At 41.0% G+C, this 22,401-nt stretch overlaps 1 protein-coding gene across 1 annotated transcript; it reads right to left on the reverse strand.

Moving 5' to 3' along the window:
• Positions 1 to 1,275: 1,275 nt before the first annotated feature.
• Positions 1,276 to 16,895, reverse strand: Mfr (misfire). The gene is given in 29 exon segments (XM_064123877.1): positions 1,276 to 1,456; positions 2,318 to 2,418; positions 4,012 to 4,184; positions 4,830 to 5,065; positions 5,391 to 5,578; positions 5,934 to 6,064; positions 6,273 to 6,604; positions 6,758 to 6,887; positions 7,326 to 7,470; positions 8,165 to 8,299; positions 8,465 to 8,536; positions 8,724 to 8,945; positions 8,947 to 9,216; positions 9,386 to 9,682; positions 9,732 to 9,893; positions 9,986 to 10,120; positions 10,308 to 10,424; positions 10,507 to 10,839; positions 11,230 to 11,544; positions 12,392 to 12,585; positions 13,052 to 13,220; positions 13,738 to 13,943; positions 14,267 to 14,456; positions 14,953 to 15,124; positions 15,445 to 15,598; positions 16,111 to 16,255; positions 16,337 to 16,600; positions 16,667 to 16,700; positions 16,849 to 16,895. Coding segments are annotated over 29 exon segments (5,250 nt in total).
• Positions 16,896 to 22,401: the final 5,506 nt, after the last annotated feature.

A 22,401-nucleotide genomic window follows, 5' to 3' on the forward strand; every position in this document is an offset into this window, starting at 1 on the left:
ACCAGAAGCAGTCTGTGCAAGCCACCGCATATACTCAAACCAATCCACTACATACGCAATTGCATTCTCCGGTCGTCGTGAATTTACATCTCCAATAGACCGAGAGCATTGGGTATGCAATTGACTCGTAGCTGTATACCATATGGGTTGGGTGGAGAAGGGAGAAGAGGATTTTCAATGCAATTGTGTACCGGATCGATGGGTATTTCATACTTAACAATATTTGAGGTATTTTTTCTCCCCACTTTCATTGTTAATACTTGACATTTTTTATCGAATTCAATGGTATGTGAGATGCAATTCAATTTGCATGTGGTGGGACTGAGGGAGATGGAAAGTACCCGGGAATGCCTCAATTTCCGGGGGAAATTCGATGATGGAGGAGTTTGTAATAGAGTTGTTGGTTGGCTTTTGGGTGGTGGAGGTGACGGAGTATTCAAACCGAGACGTGGGTTTAACGTTCAGGTCAGGTGTTTAGTTTTCATTATCGTCCGGTTGTTCGGAAATTTCAGGGGATGTTTATGGAAGTGGAGGTACTAAAGATGATCGGATTTCTTGGATTGGAGGACAATGTGTCTATTGAGGAAGTTTAGAGTCCTGAGGGGAGGTCTCCAGCTGTCGTTGGAGAGAGAGGACATCAAACCATTAAATCTCGTGGGCATTGTGTTGTCTGATTGCAGTGGAACACAACCACTTAATAGTCACCTCTTCATTCTCGTACTACATCGACTCGATTTCTAGCATATGCTTCGTATCGAGGCTTTCATTGATACCAATAATTCACATACACGTGCCAACGTCAGATAAATAATCCCTAGTTGCGTATAAAACCTTAACATTTTCGTTAATCTCCTCATTTGTTGGATCTTCGGTTTATGCAGTTGCCGGAGTAGTTGAGCCCAGATATTGGTTGGACATTTGAAGCAGATCTTTATACCTCATCATCACGAGATTGTTCGTAAACTCAATGGCATAAGGTTGAATCGAGTTCACATAATGAAGATACTCAGTGTGATGTCAAGACATCCAGCCAAGCCAACGACATGAACTTGATATCTGAAATACCCCAGCAGCTGTCCATCGCATAACTTTTGGGCTGTTGAAGAGAGCTCTCCAGCTGTTTAGATCCAATCTTCCATTCGTGAGACTCGAAACTTACTGGCAATAACACTCAAGTACTCGGCCAAATGTAGCATTTAATTGCCGCTCGTGGAGTTAAAGTTTTCCCAGTAATTGATGATTCACATTCACGAAAATTGTATTTCTCACATTCAATTACGCAGCCAGTAATTTTTTTACCAGATAACCGGGGAATGCGTAAATAGCACAGACAAATAGCATAATAATGAAAATTATGGAGGAGAAGAGGATGATACGCCATCTGTAATGACGGCAGACAACGAAGCAACAAGCTTTCCAGGGATTACGAAACCAAGAGAATGAAGTGTCGGGTCGGCTGCAACAGAGAAAATAAGATTGTTTTAACTTAATTTTCCTGGACTAACTGCATTATATTTATCTTTATTTTTGTCATATGTGTATGTAGCAGTGATCCTGGTGGAGCTGTGATACAACACAGGCGAATTGTCATACACTTGTCGCTTAGAAAATTAAATTTTCGAGACGTTCGGAGTGAAAATGTTCACGTGAAAGCAAAACAGAAAAACCGAAACGTTAATTATGCTTAAGCCATCGTCTTCTGCACTTCCTGACTCTCATTTAACACTTGAACCTACGTTGAAAACCTCATTTGTCTTTGGGTGGTATGTGCCAATGCAAAGACATTCACTCATCGGCTTTTGATAAACGTAATTTACATTCAAGTTTTGCGTGAACCAGATGGCACTCGTCAGAGCATAAAATTTTCTTTTTTCAAGTTGTACGTTACTTTTTCCACAATTTGCAAAGTATTTCCGGTTTCCGTGACTCTCTCAACCACCTGCTTTCCCTCAAACTCAATATTTTACTACCACCGTATACACACAATCGTTGTACACGCAAGTTCATTACGCTCGATAACAATCATCGCTTTGGAAGTTCTCCTTCTAGTTTTATTGTTACCATCAGTGGAGGATAATAGAGCAGAGAAATCTCATTGCACTCAAGACCTCGAGACCAAATACGTGACTGAGCCCTCATGGCACTAATATCCGTGGGGCATTATTCGAGGAATTATGCAATTTAGGACAACTGTGATAAGAAGTGGAAGAGACTGACGACATCTTGGGGTGACGGCTCCCCATTCGAAAATTGAGGATAAGAAATGGTGATGACATTATGGGGTGGAATGCGGTGGTTGCGTGCAAACGTTACTTACTCTGGTGGTGGAAGTGGATCCGGTGGATCCCTTCCCTTTCCTACAGGCTCCTTGTCAGCTTCCGCTGCAGGGACTATCGTCATTTCCATTTCTACTTTACCCTGAAATAAACAAAGTACATCAGCTCTACGATAAGAACTACAAAATTCCTTTGACAGTGAATGAAACTTCACGAAATGATATGCTGCGACCAGATTTCAAGATGGAGAGATGAGTGACTGATATTGGAATTTTTTTTTTCAGAGTATTCATTTCATTCTCTATAAAATTCCAATTTTCTGTCACGATATGTGAAATAATTGTCAATTACTGGGAGCGTTAATTGGTTTTTTAGGACAATTTTTTTCTCCTGGAGAACTAGAGTCAATCAATAAATTAATAATTGGTGTAGCAATTTTTCGCATCAAAGTGATTGCTGAAAACATGGTGCCGTTCATTTAGCTGAACATCGATTGTGTCTGTCGTTGGCACGATGAGCTCTCCCTGCAGTCTCCTCTCGGTTAACTAATCTAGTTCACGATCAAGTGAGGAATGGTATAGAGGAGGATGGGGTCGCTGGGGATATGGAAAGCCATAGCCCACAGGTAACTACCCCCTCGCTGAAACACAGTAGGCCTCGGTCCGGTAATCAACGTTATTCAGGCTTATGCTTGGCTAACGAACAAATCCCCTGGATTCCAGTTCTACCCCATGCTGTTGGAGACGAGTTAGTCACGAACCCCAACAGATAGAAGGGGTTCGTGCACGCACGTCATTTCAACTTTGTTCATATAAATTGGGACAGTAACAGTGGAGATGATTCTTACAACTTTTAAATGGTCTAGGAAGGTGATTAGTCATCCCCGATTGGGGGAAAAAATCATCCCCTGAGAATGAAGACAAGAAGGATATCTTGTGGGGAGATACGAAAATTTTAGAAATTTCTAGAATAATTTTCGCCAAAATGTCGTGTCCTTGTGGATTACCAGTTGCTGCAAATAGCGTTGGGCCAGCTCCATTGAGACAACAATATTGAGGGTAGTTGTCTGGGTAAACAAGAGACGTATATCCATATTCAATTTACCTCTCGATTGATATATTCCCCAATCATACAGATAACACCAATTGGAATTCAGTATTGTCGACATTATGATTGGCTAGCATTGTTATTGAATAATCTCGGGAGCCTAATTCCCATGAATTGACTCCAATGACCATCTTCCTCAAATGTATCCAGTATTCTCAGTGATATTAATTGGCACGAGTTGCCTAATTAGTACTGTTTGAATTTACTCAGTAACAACATGCCTCCAGAAATTCTCTGTAATTATTCGCTATTTTCCCTTGAATTATCTTTACCCTGTGGTTATTAGCTCAACCTGCGGTTTCTACTCTGTGTCCATTTGCTTCAACATTCAGCCCTAAAATCCATTGCATTTCTGTGTAATGATGTTTAGAAATGTGGGTCAAAGGACTTAGAATGGGAAAGGGCTTGAAATGTCTTGTTAGCAACAAATAAATCCCTCGATAATTGCAGTAGAATTGACGTATTTTTTTTAGCTCCTCAACATTTTTTTCTTCTGTACAAGGAGTAATGAACGCAAAACGTATTTCCATCCTTTCAGCTTCTTTTCACCGGGTGGATTCTATCCTGTCTCACGAATCCCCCCATAGAAAGCCTTTTATTAGAATTCCTCAGGGTTAAATGTGCTTACCGCTTGAATGTAATCACCGTCAGACGTGGCACAGCTGAACGGCCACCAGGCCCTCGTTCTCATAACTTTAAATAGATTGACCGTTGGTGATTTTGTATCGGTGACCTTTAGACTACAGTTTTTCGAGCTGTTGCTACCACGTGGCATTCGCGATAAGTCCAGTGTCAGAGAGCCTGAAATTCAATGACAATATGCTTCGGAGATTTTCAAGATGTGGGAAAAAAAACAAAATGCCCTCAATATTTTACACCGAAGCGGTAATTCACGGAAAGTTAATGCCTCAACATTCGTCCCCGTAGCACGATAAGACGCGATGGGAGGGAGAGGATAGAGTTTTCCGGAGCGCAGGACCCTGGGGATCCTTGAGAGCCAGGAAAGCCCTTTTGTCAGCGGAGAATAACACTATACTATTTGAAACCTCCGCTTTTCCCTTCTACACTCACTCGGATGATGAGGAGGAAGAGAAAATGGAGGGAAATGAGAGGTGTCTGACTACAGAGAGGAAAAAGTTTTCATTTTCAGGAACATGTCTGCGATTCGTGAGAAATAAAAACTCGTTATTCTCGGAAAATTCAATGAAATCTTTCTTTTTTCATTTCCCAGCTTTGGACAGAGCGAGTGAAATAAAACTGACGGGACAACGCCCGGTCATCGATCCTCGATGTTCAGTTCGTTCAACTAGGCGATCAGTTTTCGATACCCACTGACTAAAAAAGACAATGAGAGTTCGGCTTTACTGAGCTTTTTTTTTTTCCTCTCCGGGAAAAACTTTATCGGCGGTGAAAATATACCGATTGATGTGACACCGTGATTTTTACCTAAAAAGTCATCCTGAGAGAAATGATCACTGTCCCAGACTTGGATGGTCAGCTTGCAGGGTAGCTTTTGCTCAGTCACATCACGTGCCAGGACTGAGAGCTTTTTCCTCACAATCATGAGATTTTCCGATCGTGAATAGGTGAAGCGAAATAAAAATCGCCAGTTGAAATTCCCTTCGCCGTTTAGGGAGTTATAATGAACATCGGTTTTCTGGTTATCGTCGTATGATATCCACCTGGAATAGAGGAACATTCACTGGGGATTTTGGTGTTATGTTGGAGGCAGAAGTGCTGTAAAAAAAATCCTATCGCATTGTCTTAAAAGCGATTGATACAAAAGAGAAAAATCCAAGGACCTTGAATTCGCATTTTTTTTTTAATAATGGCGGAATTTTTGTTACCCAGCGTTTCATCCTTAAATATAGCGTAGATATTTATCGGACCGAGTTGAAAGCTTAGGGTCACTGGTTAAACGACTTGAGTCTCCGCAGGGAGTTGTCTAAATTTAACTACCACTAAAAACCACAATGATGGATTGTAGAAACATAAATGACAACTCACCCCTTAACATAGATGTCCGAGCACTTTTCACCAGTCAAAAATTGATTGTCCACGAGCGGCACATCCTCAGTATTCCACACAATCACACGCAATTCGTATACCTCGGGGGATTGGGGTGTAATATCAACGGGTGGCTTTGGTGGAAGGTCATCGACGTGAAACATGTCTATCCAGAGCTCCAATTTACCCTACATCAATGCAGAGCCATTAACTGAAACCCGATGACAAGCAAAATCCTCCCTCCCAGCGATCAATTTCAGGGTCTCTAATTGACCGGGTCAATGAATGGGTAGGAAAATTGTGAAAAACCCAGTGATGGTATATTGTTTGCAAAAATATTTCCTCAAATTATTCACAAGTCTCACCAGAACTTTTCTCCACTCCTTCCAAAAATTATAAATGTCCTCATCAATTTTTCCTGCCATTGTAAATTCCAAAACAATTAAAGTATTAAATCCTCGATTTTTTTTTCTCCCACGAAATGAATTGGTTCACGTAAAATAAGAGGGTTGATTTGAAAAGTATCAGTGGTCTATAACAAACCTGTTCGAGTCCAGGTCGTCTGGCATTGAAGAGTGATCGTCGCTCTACGTGCTCAGGCACAAGAGCCAGTCCACAGACGGGAAAATCCTGCCACTGATGGAGAACGTTGAGGGCCATGGACTCATTTCTCTCTGAAATGAGATTACTATTGATCCTCACGAAGTTTTCATGCTTTTTCAAAAGTTGAAAGATCGCATCAAACTCCATAAGACGTTATAAAACTCCATCTCATTTGGCGTGCACGAACTTATTCATATATTTCTCACGAAACGTTGAGTATTTCATGACTCTAAATAAGGATTACCAAGTTGCAAAATACTACCAATTTTATCACGTTACCCGTTTCATCCCGCGTCTCCAGTTCCATTGTGAATGGAAATTTTTGATTTCCAATTGTTACAATATCCGTGAATTCGGGTAATGGCAAATTGTTTCGTCTGCAGAGTGTCTCGAGTATCTGGGTTGGCCTTTCACGATCACGCCAAGCGTTGTAACCAGATTTCCTCCAGCTTCTGGATATACCACAGTGACCCCGATGATTGCTGTAGTATCGATTCTCGATATCGATGCGCGTTTCACCGATTAGATCGTCAGAGCTCGTAGCATCGTAGTCCCACACTTGAATTGTCAATGTATGGTCTTTTGGGAATTGTGCATCAATTTCAAAGCACCTGGACAGATGTGGATTGTTATAAATTATGAGATACTGGAGCATTAGCAGGACTATTACAACTGATTTAAAATTTTTTAAATATAATAAATATTCGCGTTGTGAAATACATTCATCACACACAATCACTCCAATTACAATATTTTTAACTCACTTGCCAAATACGGGATTAAGCTGATTGGGTATGTAGTTCTTCTTATCATTAATATCACTCTTCCCTAATTTAATTCGCAAATATGGATCAGACTTGCCGGTGAGTGGATCGTTGGGATGGAGATTGATTGCTAAATAAATACACATCAACACATTGAAATGTAATTACGATAGTAACGATACACGAGTATAATTATTGATTGGAAAATGTATCGTTTGCTGATTGTATGAATTTTCGAAAAGCTACTCTCACTAATGCTATGCAGAATCGTTAATCTAGTGCACTTAGTGGGGTAACAATACGTCATATCTCCCATGTCAATCCCGTCTACCGCAGTATAACGGAATTTGACGTAGATAGTGCTCCAGCAATAGATTCAATAGCAATGATCAAATTACTACGTCGGAGCATTGAATACGGATACGAAAACCCGAGCACAGATCTACCCACAAGCGGTTATTCTACCGATCCTTCTGTCGGCTACTGTTGAAAATTTATACGGCAATATTTTCAAATGTCAGTGCCATCAGAATTAATATGCGGGATTGATTGGCGAGAAATATTTCACCTTTTACGACGTAGAGACGGACGAGCAGCTTGACGGGTGCTTGAGATGGATATTCTGCCAGGAGACCGTGCGATGCGTCGTACCCTGTTATTGTTCTGCAGACAAGTTTGTCCGGATGGGGCCAGGGATATATCGCTATCTGACCCTGTTTCAAGGTAAAGGGTAATTTATCGTTATTCTGACGATTCTCGATTTTTTTTACGGCTCGTAAATGTTTGCGGGTGACTCTGAAAAAGGGTTTAGAGGGAGTTGCAACAATGAAATCACTTGAAAAAATTGTTTTTTCGTGACAGTCGGGGCTTTTTCAATTTTTGTTACATCTCAAATTAGGTATGTTATCTCATAAATTTTTGCTATTTTTTTCCCTTCGGGGGAATCTTTGAAAAATGGTGTTTAGCAGGGATATGCCTCCATAAAATAACCACTTGAGCCAGTGCTCTTACACTTTGAAGACATAACGACCAAGTTTGCGATAGAATGTCGAAATTTTATGGTCTCAATTTAATGATCAAGCGTTACACAATTATATGGTACCGTCTGTCACGGTTAAGGTTATTTATAGCAGTCGTGAATTCAATCAGAATTGGCATGTTTAAAATTAGCTGAATATTCTAGCTGTTTGGCTCGGCTCCAAGTGTTTTACGCCCCCGGGATAGACTAGATGAGGGAGAGGCAGTTTTTTGGGAAGACAGATGGCGGTGCCAAACGAGGAAGCATTTAACTGATAAAAGCAGCAAGTGGGGTGAGTGGGGTGGTGAGGGGTGATGTGTATAAGTTGAGAAGAAGCTGGAGGAAAGAAAATGTCAGGAAAAAGGAGAGAGAACTGAGTGTTGTACCACCTTGAATTTTCCTGAGTAATTTCTCTGGTCGTAATCCGGATCTCCGGTTCTTTTACCGCGTGATAATTCAAATGTCATCAGCCTATCTTGAAACTCATGAAATTCCGGCTGTAGCTCCAGTTCCATTGGGTATATCTGTTAATGCTGGTGCATTTTATTTCTGCTTCATTATGACAACGGAAACAACAACCGGATATCGCAAAAATATTTTTTTCAGCTTTAAAATATTTGTATATCACCAATATATTTTTTCACATGAATGTTATTGGCTTTAGATATATATATTCTTTATTAATTTACCCTGAACGTAGCTATGGGCCGCTGATGACCCACCAAAATCTTCTTAATTCCCAGCTCTCGGTACTTTTCTTCCTAGATGAGAGAAAAATAAATAGCGTGTGAGGGTTAAATTATACAGAGGGTGGATTATATTCGTCGAGAACGATGATGTTTATACTTCAGGATAATGAGACAGATATAGATAGAGCTAGTAGGACAATCCCGAGAGGGGCAAAAATATACGTAATACATATTTCATGATATTTCTCATGAAAAGTACCTCCAGGGATGCGAAATACTTGCTCCACCAGTCGTAGCTATGGTCCTCGTCATTTCCATAATTCAGCCCCTCGTATTTGCCATCTCTTTTACGATTGGAAATAAATGGCTTGAGCATGGTCAAGAGTTTTCCTATTCCAGAGTGATTGTTCTCACTGGAAATCCTCTTATAACTTGTCAAACCTTCATTCTCATCTTTCTCAGTATCGTAATCGATTGGTAGGGGAACTGAAAAGTTTTCGTGCTGATTGGTTGATGGTAATTGATAAGGTCTTATCAAATTTACAAACTACTGTGGGATTCTGTCGTTTCGATGATGAATTGTGCTCCCCGTAGATCTGGGAAATGTAATCCTCTTCGGGAATAATTTTTCTGAGGAATATATGAGCAGTGGGGATTATGTAGACACCGGCGTATTTGAAACATCCGAAGCCGCGAGAATCGAATACTTTGATGGTTATTGGGGGATAGTAGATATCTTTCTCGGGTAAATCCTGGGAGATGGAGAGGAAGTCGATTCAATTTCGATTCATCATGATATCGATATAAATTTTTTTATTATTCACTTTTATGGTCTATAATAATTTTCAGTAAGTCGGGGACTTTTTATGGAAATAAAATCAATTTCTCCTGAATCATTTGATGTGAAAAATTCAAACGTACCAAATCTATCATAAAATGATTCTCTTCGAAGTTACTGAACTTCTTCACATTCTCCATAACCTCAGACCTGACAAAAACTCCGCTGCACTCAAGCACAACCCGAGGCTTATTAACTTTAGTGTAGTTGATCTTCATCAAGTCCCTGACCCCCCAGAATATAACCTCCAGCCTGTGGCTCCTCATCACAGGTCTCACGTCGTCCGGTAAATTATAAATTCTCTCCTCAGACGCACACATCGGCACATCTACAATCTCATCGTCTTCAGTCTGAAGCGGTGTAATTATTTTCAAGCTGTTCTAACCCACATTTGGAATATTAGCCCACAACTCAAAGGTAGATTCTCACCTCGATGAGCTCAAAGGCAGCTAGTACGCTCCCTTGAAAATCCCTCTGGGTCTTCAGTTGGTGCCATGCTAGAGTCGGTGGAAATTCCGGTTGTGAGTATGTTTCATCCTTCAGCTTTACAACTGGAGTGGTAATGCATCTGCCGCAGAATTCCTTCGTTCCCTGTTCAATTTCAAAGCCCTCGGGAATAATAAGAATGTGAGGATTCCTCACTTTTCACCACTTTCTTCTTTTATTTTCACTTGAAAACTCACACACAAGTCCCAGTCAAACGCCTCTATCACGACTTTCGGGGGACGATATTTGATATCCTCAGTCGAGCCGAACAATTCTATCGGTGGAAGCACTAGAGTCTCGTCCCACACCGGTGCAAGGCTTTGCTTCACATACTGTAATACCAAAATAATTCATCTATAACCAATATAATAAATAATTTCCATTCATTGTCGGCTTTCACACGGGAGCGATATCAAATAATTTTTTATTAAATTCGAGCAGTTCCGAGTGACAAAAAAATCATGATAAACCGGCCCCATTCACTGAACTACAATCTACCAATAAAAAATAGTGATTTACCTTCGTGGTAGCAGTATATCCATGGAATATTACTCGAATTAATGGGTCCATCAAACCCGTGGAGTCCATACCAGGATCGAAACGTCCTTGAAAAATGTGCGCACGCAGCTGGAATTTCTGCATTAAAAATAAAATTCTCCAGAATTTATGAATATACACATACACCTGACTCAGTCAATATCCGTCATTGTTACTCAACTGATATAACGTTGTATTTCAAGATTCGCGGAAGTGGTTGAGTACTCGTGATGCATTCAGCATCATAGCCGGAGGGAATTGAGCTCCAGCAGGCTCCTGAATACTTGGCATTACCCAACCAAAGGAATATTTCAATTTTGCAGGCACTGTAGTCATTCAACTCCTCCTCGGCTCCACTATTCTTCATAAACAAATTGATTCGTTGTCCGCATTTTGAGCCACGGGACGTCTCATCCTCGGAATAAATAATTTCACAAGGGGATAAACGTGCCATTGCTACACGCCGTGTGCCAGCAATCATCCAAATGAAAACATCCGGGAATGCATGCTGCGGCTGATCAATAAATTTTCTCGTAAGTGTTACGAACGGCCTATCGATAATCTCTGTTCCTTATCCCCCTCTTGCGCCCCTCCCTCCCCACCGGGAGACAGCGAAATGACGTCACGCTGACTTGGCATTATGGTTAGTCAGGATGATATGAACATTTTGATTTATTTACAAACGACACGGGCTCTTGAAAAAGGATGGAAAATTCTTGCAGAGGTTGAAAGACTCCCAGAATTTTCATTAATTAATTTTTTTTTTATGATCTGGTGAATAACGGAAATTACAATACCATTGAATTATTCAACGATTAATTCGTTCTGTCGGGTCTCTATCAAGTTAAGGGGAACCATTTAATCCGGACTTACACCAAAGCAGCGTTAATCAATTATAATTTACATCTTTGGAGATTTCCCGGAGCTTGTGGAGATATTTGTAAGCATGAATGACAGCCATTCTGAGGTAATTATTGTTGGCAAGCTGTCCGTTGACTCTAATCATCCTCAGAATACTCTCGACACATTTGCGACACAGATTAACCCGATGCCTGTCCAATTTTGTAGTGCCACCGTCGTCATCGTATTTCGCTGCATCCAATATGTGCAAATAGTGAATACAGAAGCGTTTCAACGACCCAATTATGCCATTATAAGCCTCATACGCTGCACTGTTCTCAACAGCAACGAGCGACTGTAATTTCGCGAGCTCGTCCTCCTGCAAATTTACCCCCTTTCATTAGTCTCAAAATCTCACTGCAATAGGTATCACGGGATATATATGTAGGGGTAACCATACATACACACATTATAGAAATGCGAGAAGAAGATGAAAATAATGAGTCAAGTTATTTAAATTGTACGACAACTGGGTCAGCACCACCGGGCTATTGAAAAATGAAACTCATCAGTTGTTTTTAATGACGTTAAATTATTAAATTAATACGGATACCATTCTTCACGGATTTCTCTATGAATTTCAGATAATACAGACTAGAATAATCCCGGGAGATCGTACCGAAGACATCTTCACAAGTTCATTCGTGTTACCGCCGACTGTATCTTTTTCTTTTAACAACGTAATGTCTCCCCAGCGAATGCTCGAAATTCATGCACCAAAAGAGAACGAATTATGGAGTGAAAAAAAAAATTCAAATATTCTCGACGGTCTTATCGTGGGTTTATTCAAATCCGTGAGGGAATTGCAGCGCGAGCTTTTGTTTCAATTACTCGCTTTCATTCTTTTCGAATGCGTTTCCGGCGAAATGAAGAGGTTCGGGGAATCCAAGTGATGACCCATTGTTTCGTAAGGATTATGCACTGAATTTGGATATTGCCAATTATCGTAATCTACCGGTGACTAGCTCCAAATTAACATTTTATTTTTCTGAAAGAAATTCGAAAATTCACTGAGATCTCTATTTTTCAATTAATTTCTTAGGTTTCCTATGAGATTTTGACGATAACGACTCACGCGGTGAACGATTTAATTATCTTTTCAGTATTTTATGAGGTAATAAATAATTACATTCAAATAATTCCATTCGAACTGTTCAATGACTCACCAAAAAATTGGCTATAAATGTGAGACTGTTGGTGTTTGATACTCTCCATTCCAAGTTTGGCCACCAGGATTTTACGTACATACAGGGCTTACTCGATCCAAGTGGTAGATAATTAAACTTGCCATCTGTCGTGGCCGTTAATCTTGATTCAGTGTGGCTCACAAAATCTACTCGATGTTCGAGTATCACATCGTCTGCAATACACGAAGAGTCTGAATATTCTACGGTTTGTAGAGAGTACTATAAATTCATAGGCACAGGGAGTAAAGTTTATGGAGATGTAGGGCTGCACTGATATACGATAAAAAGTCAGGGACATACGGTCATGCATAAAAAAATAAGGTAGATCATAAGAGAGATTATGAATAGAATTCCAGAATTCTGGACTGAATTAACTCCTCTCGGAGAGACTCGGTATTTCGCTTTTGAGTGCTTTTATTTCAAGTTTCACTCACGTAAGCCCAGATACTTTCCTCCAAATCCCCAGCCCATTTCCCAGAGTCTTGTTCCGAGATTATACACCACATCTGCTTACCAGTACATCCTACGTATATTGCACATTGCCTTGTGTATGTAACGAGACTTATCCTTCTATCGACGTAAATCCCGGGAGTAGTTAACTCCATTTGGGCTTGTAATAGATTTAAAATTCATGCTCACCCGTCAGTCCATCGTCCGTGGAAATGTTGTGGGGGAAAATACGACTACCGGCATTTCCAAAATTAATCTCGAAACTTATTGATTTCATCAAGAATCGGCATCGATCAATCATACATACGTCGTATATTATGCCCACCAGGAGATACTCCTCCGTCGCCCAGAGGCTTTTCTGTAATGAACAAGTCAAAATTTTCCGATGAATTAACATTTGTTCGTCCTTAGTAGATTATTAAAAAAAATAATCATAGAGAATAATAATGCTTTCTCTATTAAATTTCACTCCGTTACATTAGCTCTTATTCTGGTCAAAATCATCTCAGCGATGTGAAATCAATAATCCTCATGAAATAATAATGATATTATTTCTCCCCCTCCCCCCTCCCCCAGGAATAGAATTAACGACAAATTATTGATGGATTTATGTAGTCAATGCGGGATTATCCCTAGCGATGAGATATTCTCGGCAAAAAATATATATTCCATCGATTTCAATTTTTCTTCCTTCACTGGCCACGATATTATTCATTACCAAACTCCTTGGGGATTTCACTGTGCACGTGGCCGTCCCCAGAGTGTGTAATAAAGTCCAGTAAGCCGTTGAAAAATTGATGCAACTCATCTCATCAGAGAAAATTGATTTGTCGTTATCGATAATTCGTTCATTTTTTGTTGAAAATATTCCTTACCTCCATAATTGGTGTAGCTGGCTCAACATCAACTCCAGCACTGCCAGACATCCCAGTATCATCAATTTCCGTCTTGAGCGAAAGAAGTACTCTACCTCGATAAATGGCTCGTAGAGTCTGACATTTGCCACGACAACCGCACTCATCTTCCCTCACATCGTTCCCATACAGGTGAATGAATGATGGGCCGTATGTTGGTAAAAATCCTGGTGACTTCAGACAATGAATTTTCAACAAAAATGATATTAAAAAAAATTTATAATGAAATTTAAATCGCTCGGTGGAATTTACAAATGTGAGGACTTGAGAGAATCATAAAACTCGGTTCAATTTGTCAGTAATAATTCTGGAAAGTCTGGAATATCCTCAGAGGGTGAAAAAAAAAATTAACCCCCGCGTGTTTCTCCATCATCCCAATTTCAATTTTCTTCAACGAATTCATTTCACCCAATTTTGCGGCATCCATTTACCCCACCTTTATGTACAACAATTTTCGTTGTACGTGTGAAAGAAAAATAAAATGACTCACCGTATTCACCAGAATTTGATAGCCTGGCAAGGTTGAGCATGTGAGTGGCAAGTATTGTGGAATTGCAGCCGTGAACTTTGTCTTTTACGGCAATTCTCAGACGATGGGATAGCGGTGGAAACAGCTCCCGGAATACGATTCTCTCGTGGAAACGTGGAGTATACGTGCACTTGTAAGAGCTTGTCTCACCCTCGATAAGAAAGATTTATAAAATGTCAGTGGCTATTGCAAGAATTTGGTAATAAAATTTTCACCCATTTCGGAATCATTCGAAGTGAAGCTCTCGAAGAAAAATTGAATTTACATCGAAAATCGAAAATAAGCTCCTGACATTTTCGATTTCACCGATAATTTATGAAATTTTGACTAATGGAGATGGATAATTATAATGATATTAACTCGAATAAAAATGAATCAATGTTAGTGACACAGCTGGCAAGTAATATCGTCCAAAATGTCCATATGGAATACATCAGATTGAGGAATAATGTATTTCTGACCGACGGAGCGTGATATCGATCATTACAGGAAATACGTGTCGACAGATATTTATAGTTGAGGTTTAAAAAAAACACAACAACGTTATAAATCACTACAGAGTATCGAGCGCCGTTGATGCGAGTGTGTTCGTAAATAAAGACGAATTAGTAATGGATTTTTGATCTCTATATTCACGGTGTGCTTACCTTCATACCGGCAAATGATATTTGAACGTATGGATTCACCATTTTTTTTGCATTTCCAATGCAAAATGTTGATTCTCTACTCGGCAAACCATCGGCACGGTATACTGTGAGTACGTAACGAGCTCTTTGCCTGCTGGAAGATAGAAAATTTCCAATAGGGAGAAGAAGATTCCTGAAAACGAATAGAGCTGTCAGAGTTTAATACGCAATTTTCAGTTTTTCGGGAGATCAAAGAAAGTTATGAAGCTGTTCAACGGTGCATTGAGCTGAAAAATGGCGGATTTGCGGGGGATTTATTTGATTTAGGGGATGAAGCGGTTAGGGGTAGCATAGAGCGATAAAATGGAAAGTTTTTTTTTGGTCGAAGTGGAAATTCGATGACTTTAATTGGAAATTATATAGAATGTCAAGAAATATCGGAGTAACGTTTCGGATATTTAATGCTATTATTAGAACTTTTTACATTAAATCGTTTTGTTATTATCAACGTACCCTTCAATATCGTCGTCACCGTCAGTATCTGGACAAGCGCGCAGTCTCTCACCTTTTGCAGTGACAGATATGTTGCATTTAACGTAACCCTTGGGCTCTCCTGTTGAGTCCTTTGGGTTTGTTAACATCGCCCATTTGTGATGGTATTTATGATCTAAAATCAAACTCGACAGTAATTTTTTGTTAGTGTTCTACACTATCTTAAAATTTCCCCGGGTAATTCACCACAGTCGGTGAAGCAGAGAACAACCGGATGTTGAGTTTCTGGTCGTCCAATGGCGGCCCCGGTTGCTGTGAACAACCGTAGGTAAAAAGGTCTTATTGACTGGGTAGAATGTACCTCATAAGCCGAGTCCCTTAGCTGAAAATTCTCTCAACAGATGTTTTTACCATCCCCCGAGTACTTCATCCCCAATGACGCGCCCAGTCAAATACAAATTATGATTTAATTAATGCGATTTATGAGGAAAACCAAAAAAAAGATAGGGATTTACGAAAATTGTTATCAACTACTTTTTTGTAGCGGTAATGACAGAAAAAATCGGTCACTTCACAAATTATTTATCATTTAACGCATATATATGACGCATGATAATTTAGATTTTCTAATCCATATTTTTATAGAAAAAAAAATGTTGAGGTTGAGTTTTAAAGCTCTCTAATTACCTGGTTGATCCCACACTGTCGCTACCTCAAAGAAAATTCCTCCATGAAACTTGAGTTGCCTCAAAGAATTTCTCAAATACACTGATATCGATACTCTCGTACTGAGCAAAACTTCAAACTCACAAGTGAAGTCGAATACGAAGTACTGGAAGCAGAGCAGAATACATAAACGGAAGAAATCCTCAGACAGATCTCCAGCTCTCAGTAATGAATTATTCAACTTTACATGATCAAAATATGGGCAGTCGGTTCTGTCTCGTACAACAGTCTTCTTCTTCTGATTGCCTACCTTGACAACCACCATGGGATTCGCATTCTGCACTAAATGTCTAGCCTCCAAGATAGTAACAGCCACCTGATAAGCCCCATATCGCCTCTTTTTTCTCCTGTCAAACATCATTCTGAGGATTACTATAACCTTTACTACCAGAGTCGCTGTCGTCTTCGTGAAATTCGCAGCCAACTTCAAAATTAGACAGACCTTTGCACCCTGCCAAGTACAGTATTGGGAAAACTAAGGAAAAATTCAGGGAGAATCCTATAATATCAACTTCACCAGAGATCCATCCTTTTCCTCTACTTCATGACTACTTAAAAAAAAAAATAATGCAAAACTCCAATTAGAATTCTCCCATCCCCAAGAGGTGGATAACTGGAGAAACTCCACCAATGTCAGCCCCAATACAGTGAAATCCAAAGAGGCAAAGAAATCGTACGACGTCTCTGGATTTATTTCACCAATTTGTTGAGACGGGTGCGCAGGTGCGAGCACACGTTTCTACCATTCTCCATTCGACTTTTACACTCGGATCGATTTCGATGGTATGTCTAAATTGGTCCTGCCCGCTGGGGCCACCGCATCTAGATCCACCGAAAATTTCACGGGGGAGCTGAGAAAAGGTGCTGCCCCCCCTCCCCTCTGCGATGATCGTATTTCGGATTACGTTGACAAAGCATAATTTTTTTTTTCTCCACCAAACAACGATAACTTCACTCTTATCTTTTCTCTCTTTATTCTTTCCTCGTGTTGAATCATAATATTTTTGATGAGACTCTTGACGCATCAACACAAAAGCCAGAAGTGTCTGGTGGTCTTGTATTATCGGGGGAGGGGGGGGGTGTGGGTTTATTCGGAGTTGACAGCCACAAGTGTTAAGCTTCTCATGTCAATCGGTTCGATGAGTATACAAAAACACACGCCACATGTTTCCTGATGTGTATCTTCAGATTATGTGACGAGTAGGTAATAGTTTGTTCTTTCCTCATTCATGTACTGTGTTAGGTATTTTATTAGATGATTAGGTAATAGAGATTTAATCAAAAGCTACTCCGAGTGGCAATAAAACCGTGGAGATAAAAAAAAATTCTTTTATGAGAACGAAATGAATCTCTGCAATTTATCAGATGAACTGAAGCTTGATATCGTTTTGATTCTCGGGGTGGAAAAATGTCAGGGAGTTCCGGTTATAAGTTAATCACTGGGGAAAAATTATGGAGCGAACGAATGTCACATCAGCGGCGAATCCAAGTGGTTTTGAAAAATAATTTTCCCATATTTTTTCTCATCTCTCGACATTTTTCTTTAAATCAATTTTACCAGCGCCTGTGAAACCGCCTGCCAGACTCTCCCAGGAATTCCAACTGATTTTTTTCCTACTCAAGTTAGAATTCCACATTATGACCAGATGCTATCATCCCCCCCAGCTCGTTTAATCGCAAGAATCTTCCCGATATAAATCGGATATTAAACAGTCAAATGGAATTTCTCAGTGGTTATTTTTTGGACTACGTGACTCGAAGAAAACTAATCGTTGCGCATGCGAACACCGGGGAGTAAAGAAAACGCCGAAAGACCTATAAGAGATCCGCTATCGTCGTCCACCTCCCTCTGTCATACTATGAGACACGACTGTCTTTTCAGGGGCTCATTTTATTTATAAACATTGTGGTGAACCAAGTCGGTGAAATATATAAGGTATGAAGCCAAGATGAAGCTTGAAAACACAGACGGAATGCATGGCACCGTAACGTCGGTAGCTGGCATTCTTCGGGTGAAATAAATCGGCGCATTTAAAGAATTTACGAAGTTGTATTCCACTGGCGTTTTGCGCCCGTTAGTCCCCGTATAAGTTACACCCATCACTCACTAATCTACCCTGTCTCAGTGGATTGATAATCCTGTTCTCCATTTGGGTGGTTAAAAATTGGACGATATTACAACAGCATTCCCGCGATATTACGTGAGAAGAAAAAGAAAATCGATGAATGGGGGAATCATAAATTCAGATGAATTGAAGGGAAAATCAGTTTTCCACGTTTTTTCGCGGTTTTTTTTTGGGCTTATTTTTTTTTTATTGGTGAGCCCATTGGGGGGAATTGGTGTCAATGGTTGGACGATCATTAATGGCGTGTCAGCGGGTGAAACCCGCCACGCTTTTACCCTGTCACCCTTCGCGCAATAGGGGGCATTCGGGGGAGGGGGTGTCCAATGGTACGGAAATGCCAGACTATCCAGAAACTATTATCCATAAATATGCGGTTCATTTAGACACGTGTCTTCACAAGTGGGGAATTATCATCGTTTGGCTTTACAGAATATATTTTGAACCTTGAAAAAAATTTAGATTAAAAAAAAATATTAAAAACAAAATGTTAATCACATTCAGGACTAAAGAGAGGTAATCGCCCTCCCCACAATTTTATACAAATAGTTCTGCCTACCGAGGTAAATTCAATTTCTGACTTTCTCGTACTTTCCCACGTGGTCCAGTGAGATGAACAGAAAAAACAAAGCAATTTTTTTTCTCATACACGACGCCATTGTTTTCAGGGTATAATGTACGAATACGAAACAAGTGCGTGAAAGAATAAAGGAATCAGCCCAGAAGAGAGATTGAATGAACAAAAAAATAAATCGAACGCGGGCGATGAAGCAAGAGAGAGACAGAACAAACTCCGAGTGGAAAAAAAAAACACACAAACAACGGATTGCAGTAATGGATGAGGTACCGAGTGCGTGTTGTACAAATACGATATCGGGGGCTTGAAGGGGTTTGTCGAATCGTACGGGCACGTGACCCCATTGAGGGGATGGAGTACGAGAATGAGGTTTGGAACGTGCGCGTTTGTGCCCCAGCGAAATATAACGAACACCCCCGACAGTGGTGAAAGGGCCCCTGCAGGGTGGCTCTCAAGCCTTGAGCCTCCACTGCTGGTTTAACTTACGTGCTCCACTGCTAATGCGATGTGACGCATGTTTTTTTTTTTCGCCGCCCACACCGATGCAGAAAAAAAAAATTAAGAAAGCCGAGAAAAAAGCATCGCGGGACTGGAAGAAACTGGAGAGAAAAAAAAAAAATATTTAATGGCTCAATCATGATGAGCCGTGGTGGCAGGTGAAAAAAATGAGTGAATAAAAAAATCTTATTGATCGGAAATGCAGAATTTTAAGAGGCAAGAATCATCCCGCTGTCCACGCCCTCCCCACCTCAATGCAATCGTGGGAGGAATCTTGCGTGGGAACTCATGGTGGCGGGTCCAGGGCCTCAGTCCACTTAGCGGTTTTTCGTCTCCTCTCTTCATGTGTGTGAGATTCACCTCTCGGGTATGTGTAAGTCCTTCGCACACGCCCCAGTCATCAAAGATATTAGACTTGAAATTAAAATTCGGTGGTGCAATGGACTTTACCCTATGCCGAGAAATTATAATAATTGGTGAACGTGACGAATGAAGGATTAAACCTTCAATTTTCCCTCATACAGCTACATCATAATCCTCGGAATCGTGATCCATCAGCGTCCATTAATGACGTATCAATTATCCAACAATAATTCCCTCTTAATTCCTCCATTACCTGGGCATTAACGTCCCAACTCATGAGCGGTGGTAAAGTGTAAGGAACTGTCTCAGTGGAGTCGTATACAAACAGCTCAAAAACATTGTCTCTGTTATCCCCCTGATCACTGTGTCTCGCTCTCTCATTCCCGACGAGGTGACCAGTTTACTTCCTTCACTCAGCGCCTTTAACAAGTCGACCTGTGGCCCCTCGAGGGTGGCCAGTCCACGGGAGGTCTCTCGATCACGCGCCTCTCGTATCGGCTACTCGGACACGCCCGCGTCGTTCGTCATACCATCATCCCCCTGGGCCCCTTCGACACGACACCCGTGTCCTCCACCTATTCAACTGAGGAGATAACACGATGATGGGGCGTGAAAATACATTGATGAGTTCTTTCACCTGAATTTAACCATAAATTCGTATTTTTCATTATCGAAATCTTCTTATTTATTCACAAGTACCTTTACCCCCTCTTCAGCACCGTAAATAATAACGTAATGCTCATCCCACCCCTGAAGCCTACTGTCATCCTCCAAAAAATCCACTAAAATTGATAACTTGAAATTCTTCAAGGTCATTATGAAAAAGGGAAAGTCAATGGCAATGAAAGTGTGCCAGGAGTCTCCTGCGTTAATACCACCGAGTCGCACACAACCCACCGTGCGGCAAACTCGAATTGAGATTAGCGACGCTTCACCAAGAAGAGGATGGTAGAGGTGGAGTAGCATAGTGGGATACGGGTTAACGAGCCTCCCCGCCCTCTCTCAAGTCGAGGTCGGTAGCCTCCGTTAATTAATGAACGGACGAATACTCTCATTTTCATCGTCATTCCAAGCACCGGTATTTCCTCGAGTCAATCTCCTTATTTTCCTCCTTCCATCCCTGTCTCCCTTTCAAAATCCTCGGGAGTTCTCCAAGTCCCCGTTCAACGAAGAAGATGAACCGAGGAGAGCCACGAGAGCCCACCCAATTAAACTTCGACAGTACCCACTGGTGCATCAAGCGTCCTGCTGACCCGATTCCAAAGCCACAAAACGAATATCTAACCGCCAAATGATTATTTGGTTTTACTCTTTTTAATTTATTTCTCCCATTTCTTTCATCCATTCCCCCCTTTCCTCGTCCCCCCTGCCGCCCCAGCTCATTCCCCACTGCCTCTTCACAACATTCGTACACCAAAAAACCTGAGGAGAGCCTGCGCACCACTCGGATAGGGAAGTCCCATCCCCCTCTTTCCCTCTCATTCACTCATGAAAAAAAGGTTTAAACTCGTTTTCGTTTTCGTCGCTAATTAGACTCGTTAAGCGCCACGGCGTAGCCATAACCGGGCAACTTCAGACCGAGGAGAGTCCCAGTTGTGTGCCAAGAGAGGAACGACTAAATCCAATGGCATACAGACAAGCTAGTGCCTCGCCGACGTCCACTCATCCAGGGTGCGTTTTGTGATTTTCTCTTCATCAAAAATCACCGTCAAAATTATATTCACCTCGTGGACAAAATTCATTCCAGATGACTGTGTGTCCAGTGTGTTGACGGTAATGTTACGGTTATAAATGTCGTATCCAGTGCAGTTTGATCACGTGATGAATGGGCCCTTTGGGTGGGTGTAATTTGACTTAAGAGAGTGGTATTGATATCCCACGATGATTCGGTAACGTGTGGTACATAAATAAGGTATAGAATACATCCGTGGGTGGAGGGAGCTGGGGGAGGGGGGGAGAGTGGAGAGAGAGAGAGAAATGGAAAGAGAGATGAGCCTAACCTCAACGTCCTCGCTGGCCGGTGCTCAGTGGGCGGCCATATTGAATCGTGATATGGGCCCGCAATTAAGGCCGAGTAGGCCACCCGGACGAGAAGCGCACCTCAGCGATAAGGTGAGTTCTCCGGCGCATATACGACTATGGGGTCTCTCGATTTTGCCAGAGACCTCAGACCTGACCTCGTGTAGCTAAACTCCCCTTCCTCCCCTTTCACAATCCACGTTCTCTGGATACCAGGGATTCTATCTCACTCTTTTCTCGCTTTTGTCCTCATAAATTGGCTTCGTAATAATAACAAACGCGTCTTCATTAATTTTTTGGTAGAAGGGCCTTGATTCTCACGGTAGCTAATTCAGTATCAATAATCCCAAATTAAAATATCTCATGTCGAATTCCGGGAGCTCCGGAATTCTTGGGTTGGGGGGTTGAATGGTTGGGTTTCGGCGCTTGTGACATCGGGGGAAATTATTCCCGCGGGGGGCGACAGGACGATATTATGTGACTGATGATGTTGAATACAGTTTTAAGAAGCGAACAAATTTGAACAGAATTTTTTAAACTGTTTTCTAGTTTCCAATTTTAAATAATGGATACATTATTTTCTCATGGATGTAATTGTTCAAATTATTTCCGGATAATCGTAATTATTTAAATTGCTTCCATGGGGAGGGCCGGTAACTAGGAAACAATTGA

This window comes from Diachasmimorpha longicaudata, chromosome 6 (assembly GCF_034640455.1).
Source record: "Diachasmimorpha longicaudata isolate KC_UGA_2023 chromosome 6, iyDiaLong2, whole genome shotgun sequence".
Taxonomy (NCBI): domain Eukaryota; kingdom Metazoa; phylum Arthropoda; class Insecta; order Hymenoptera; family Braconidae; genus Diachasmimorpha; species Diachasmimorpha longicaudata.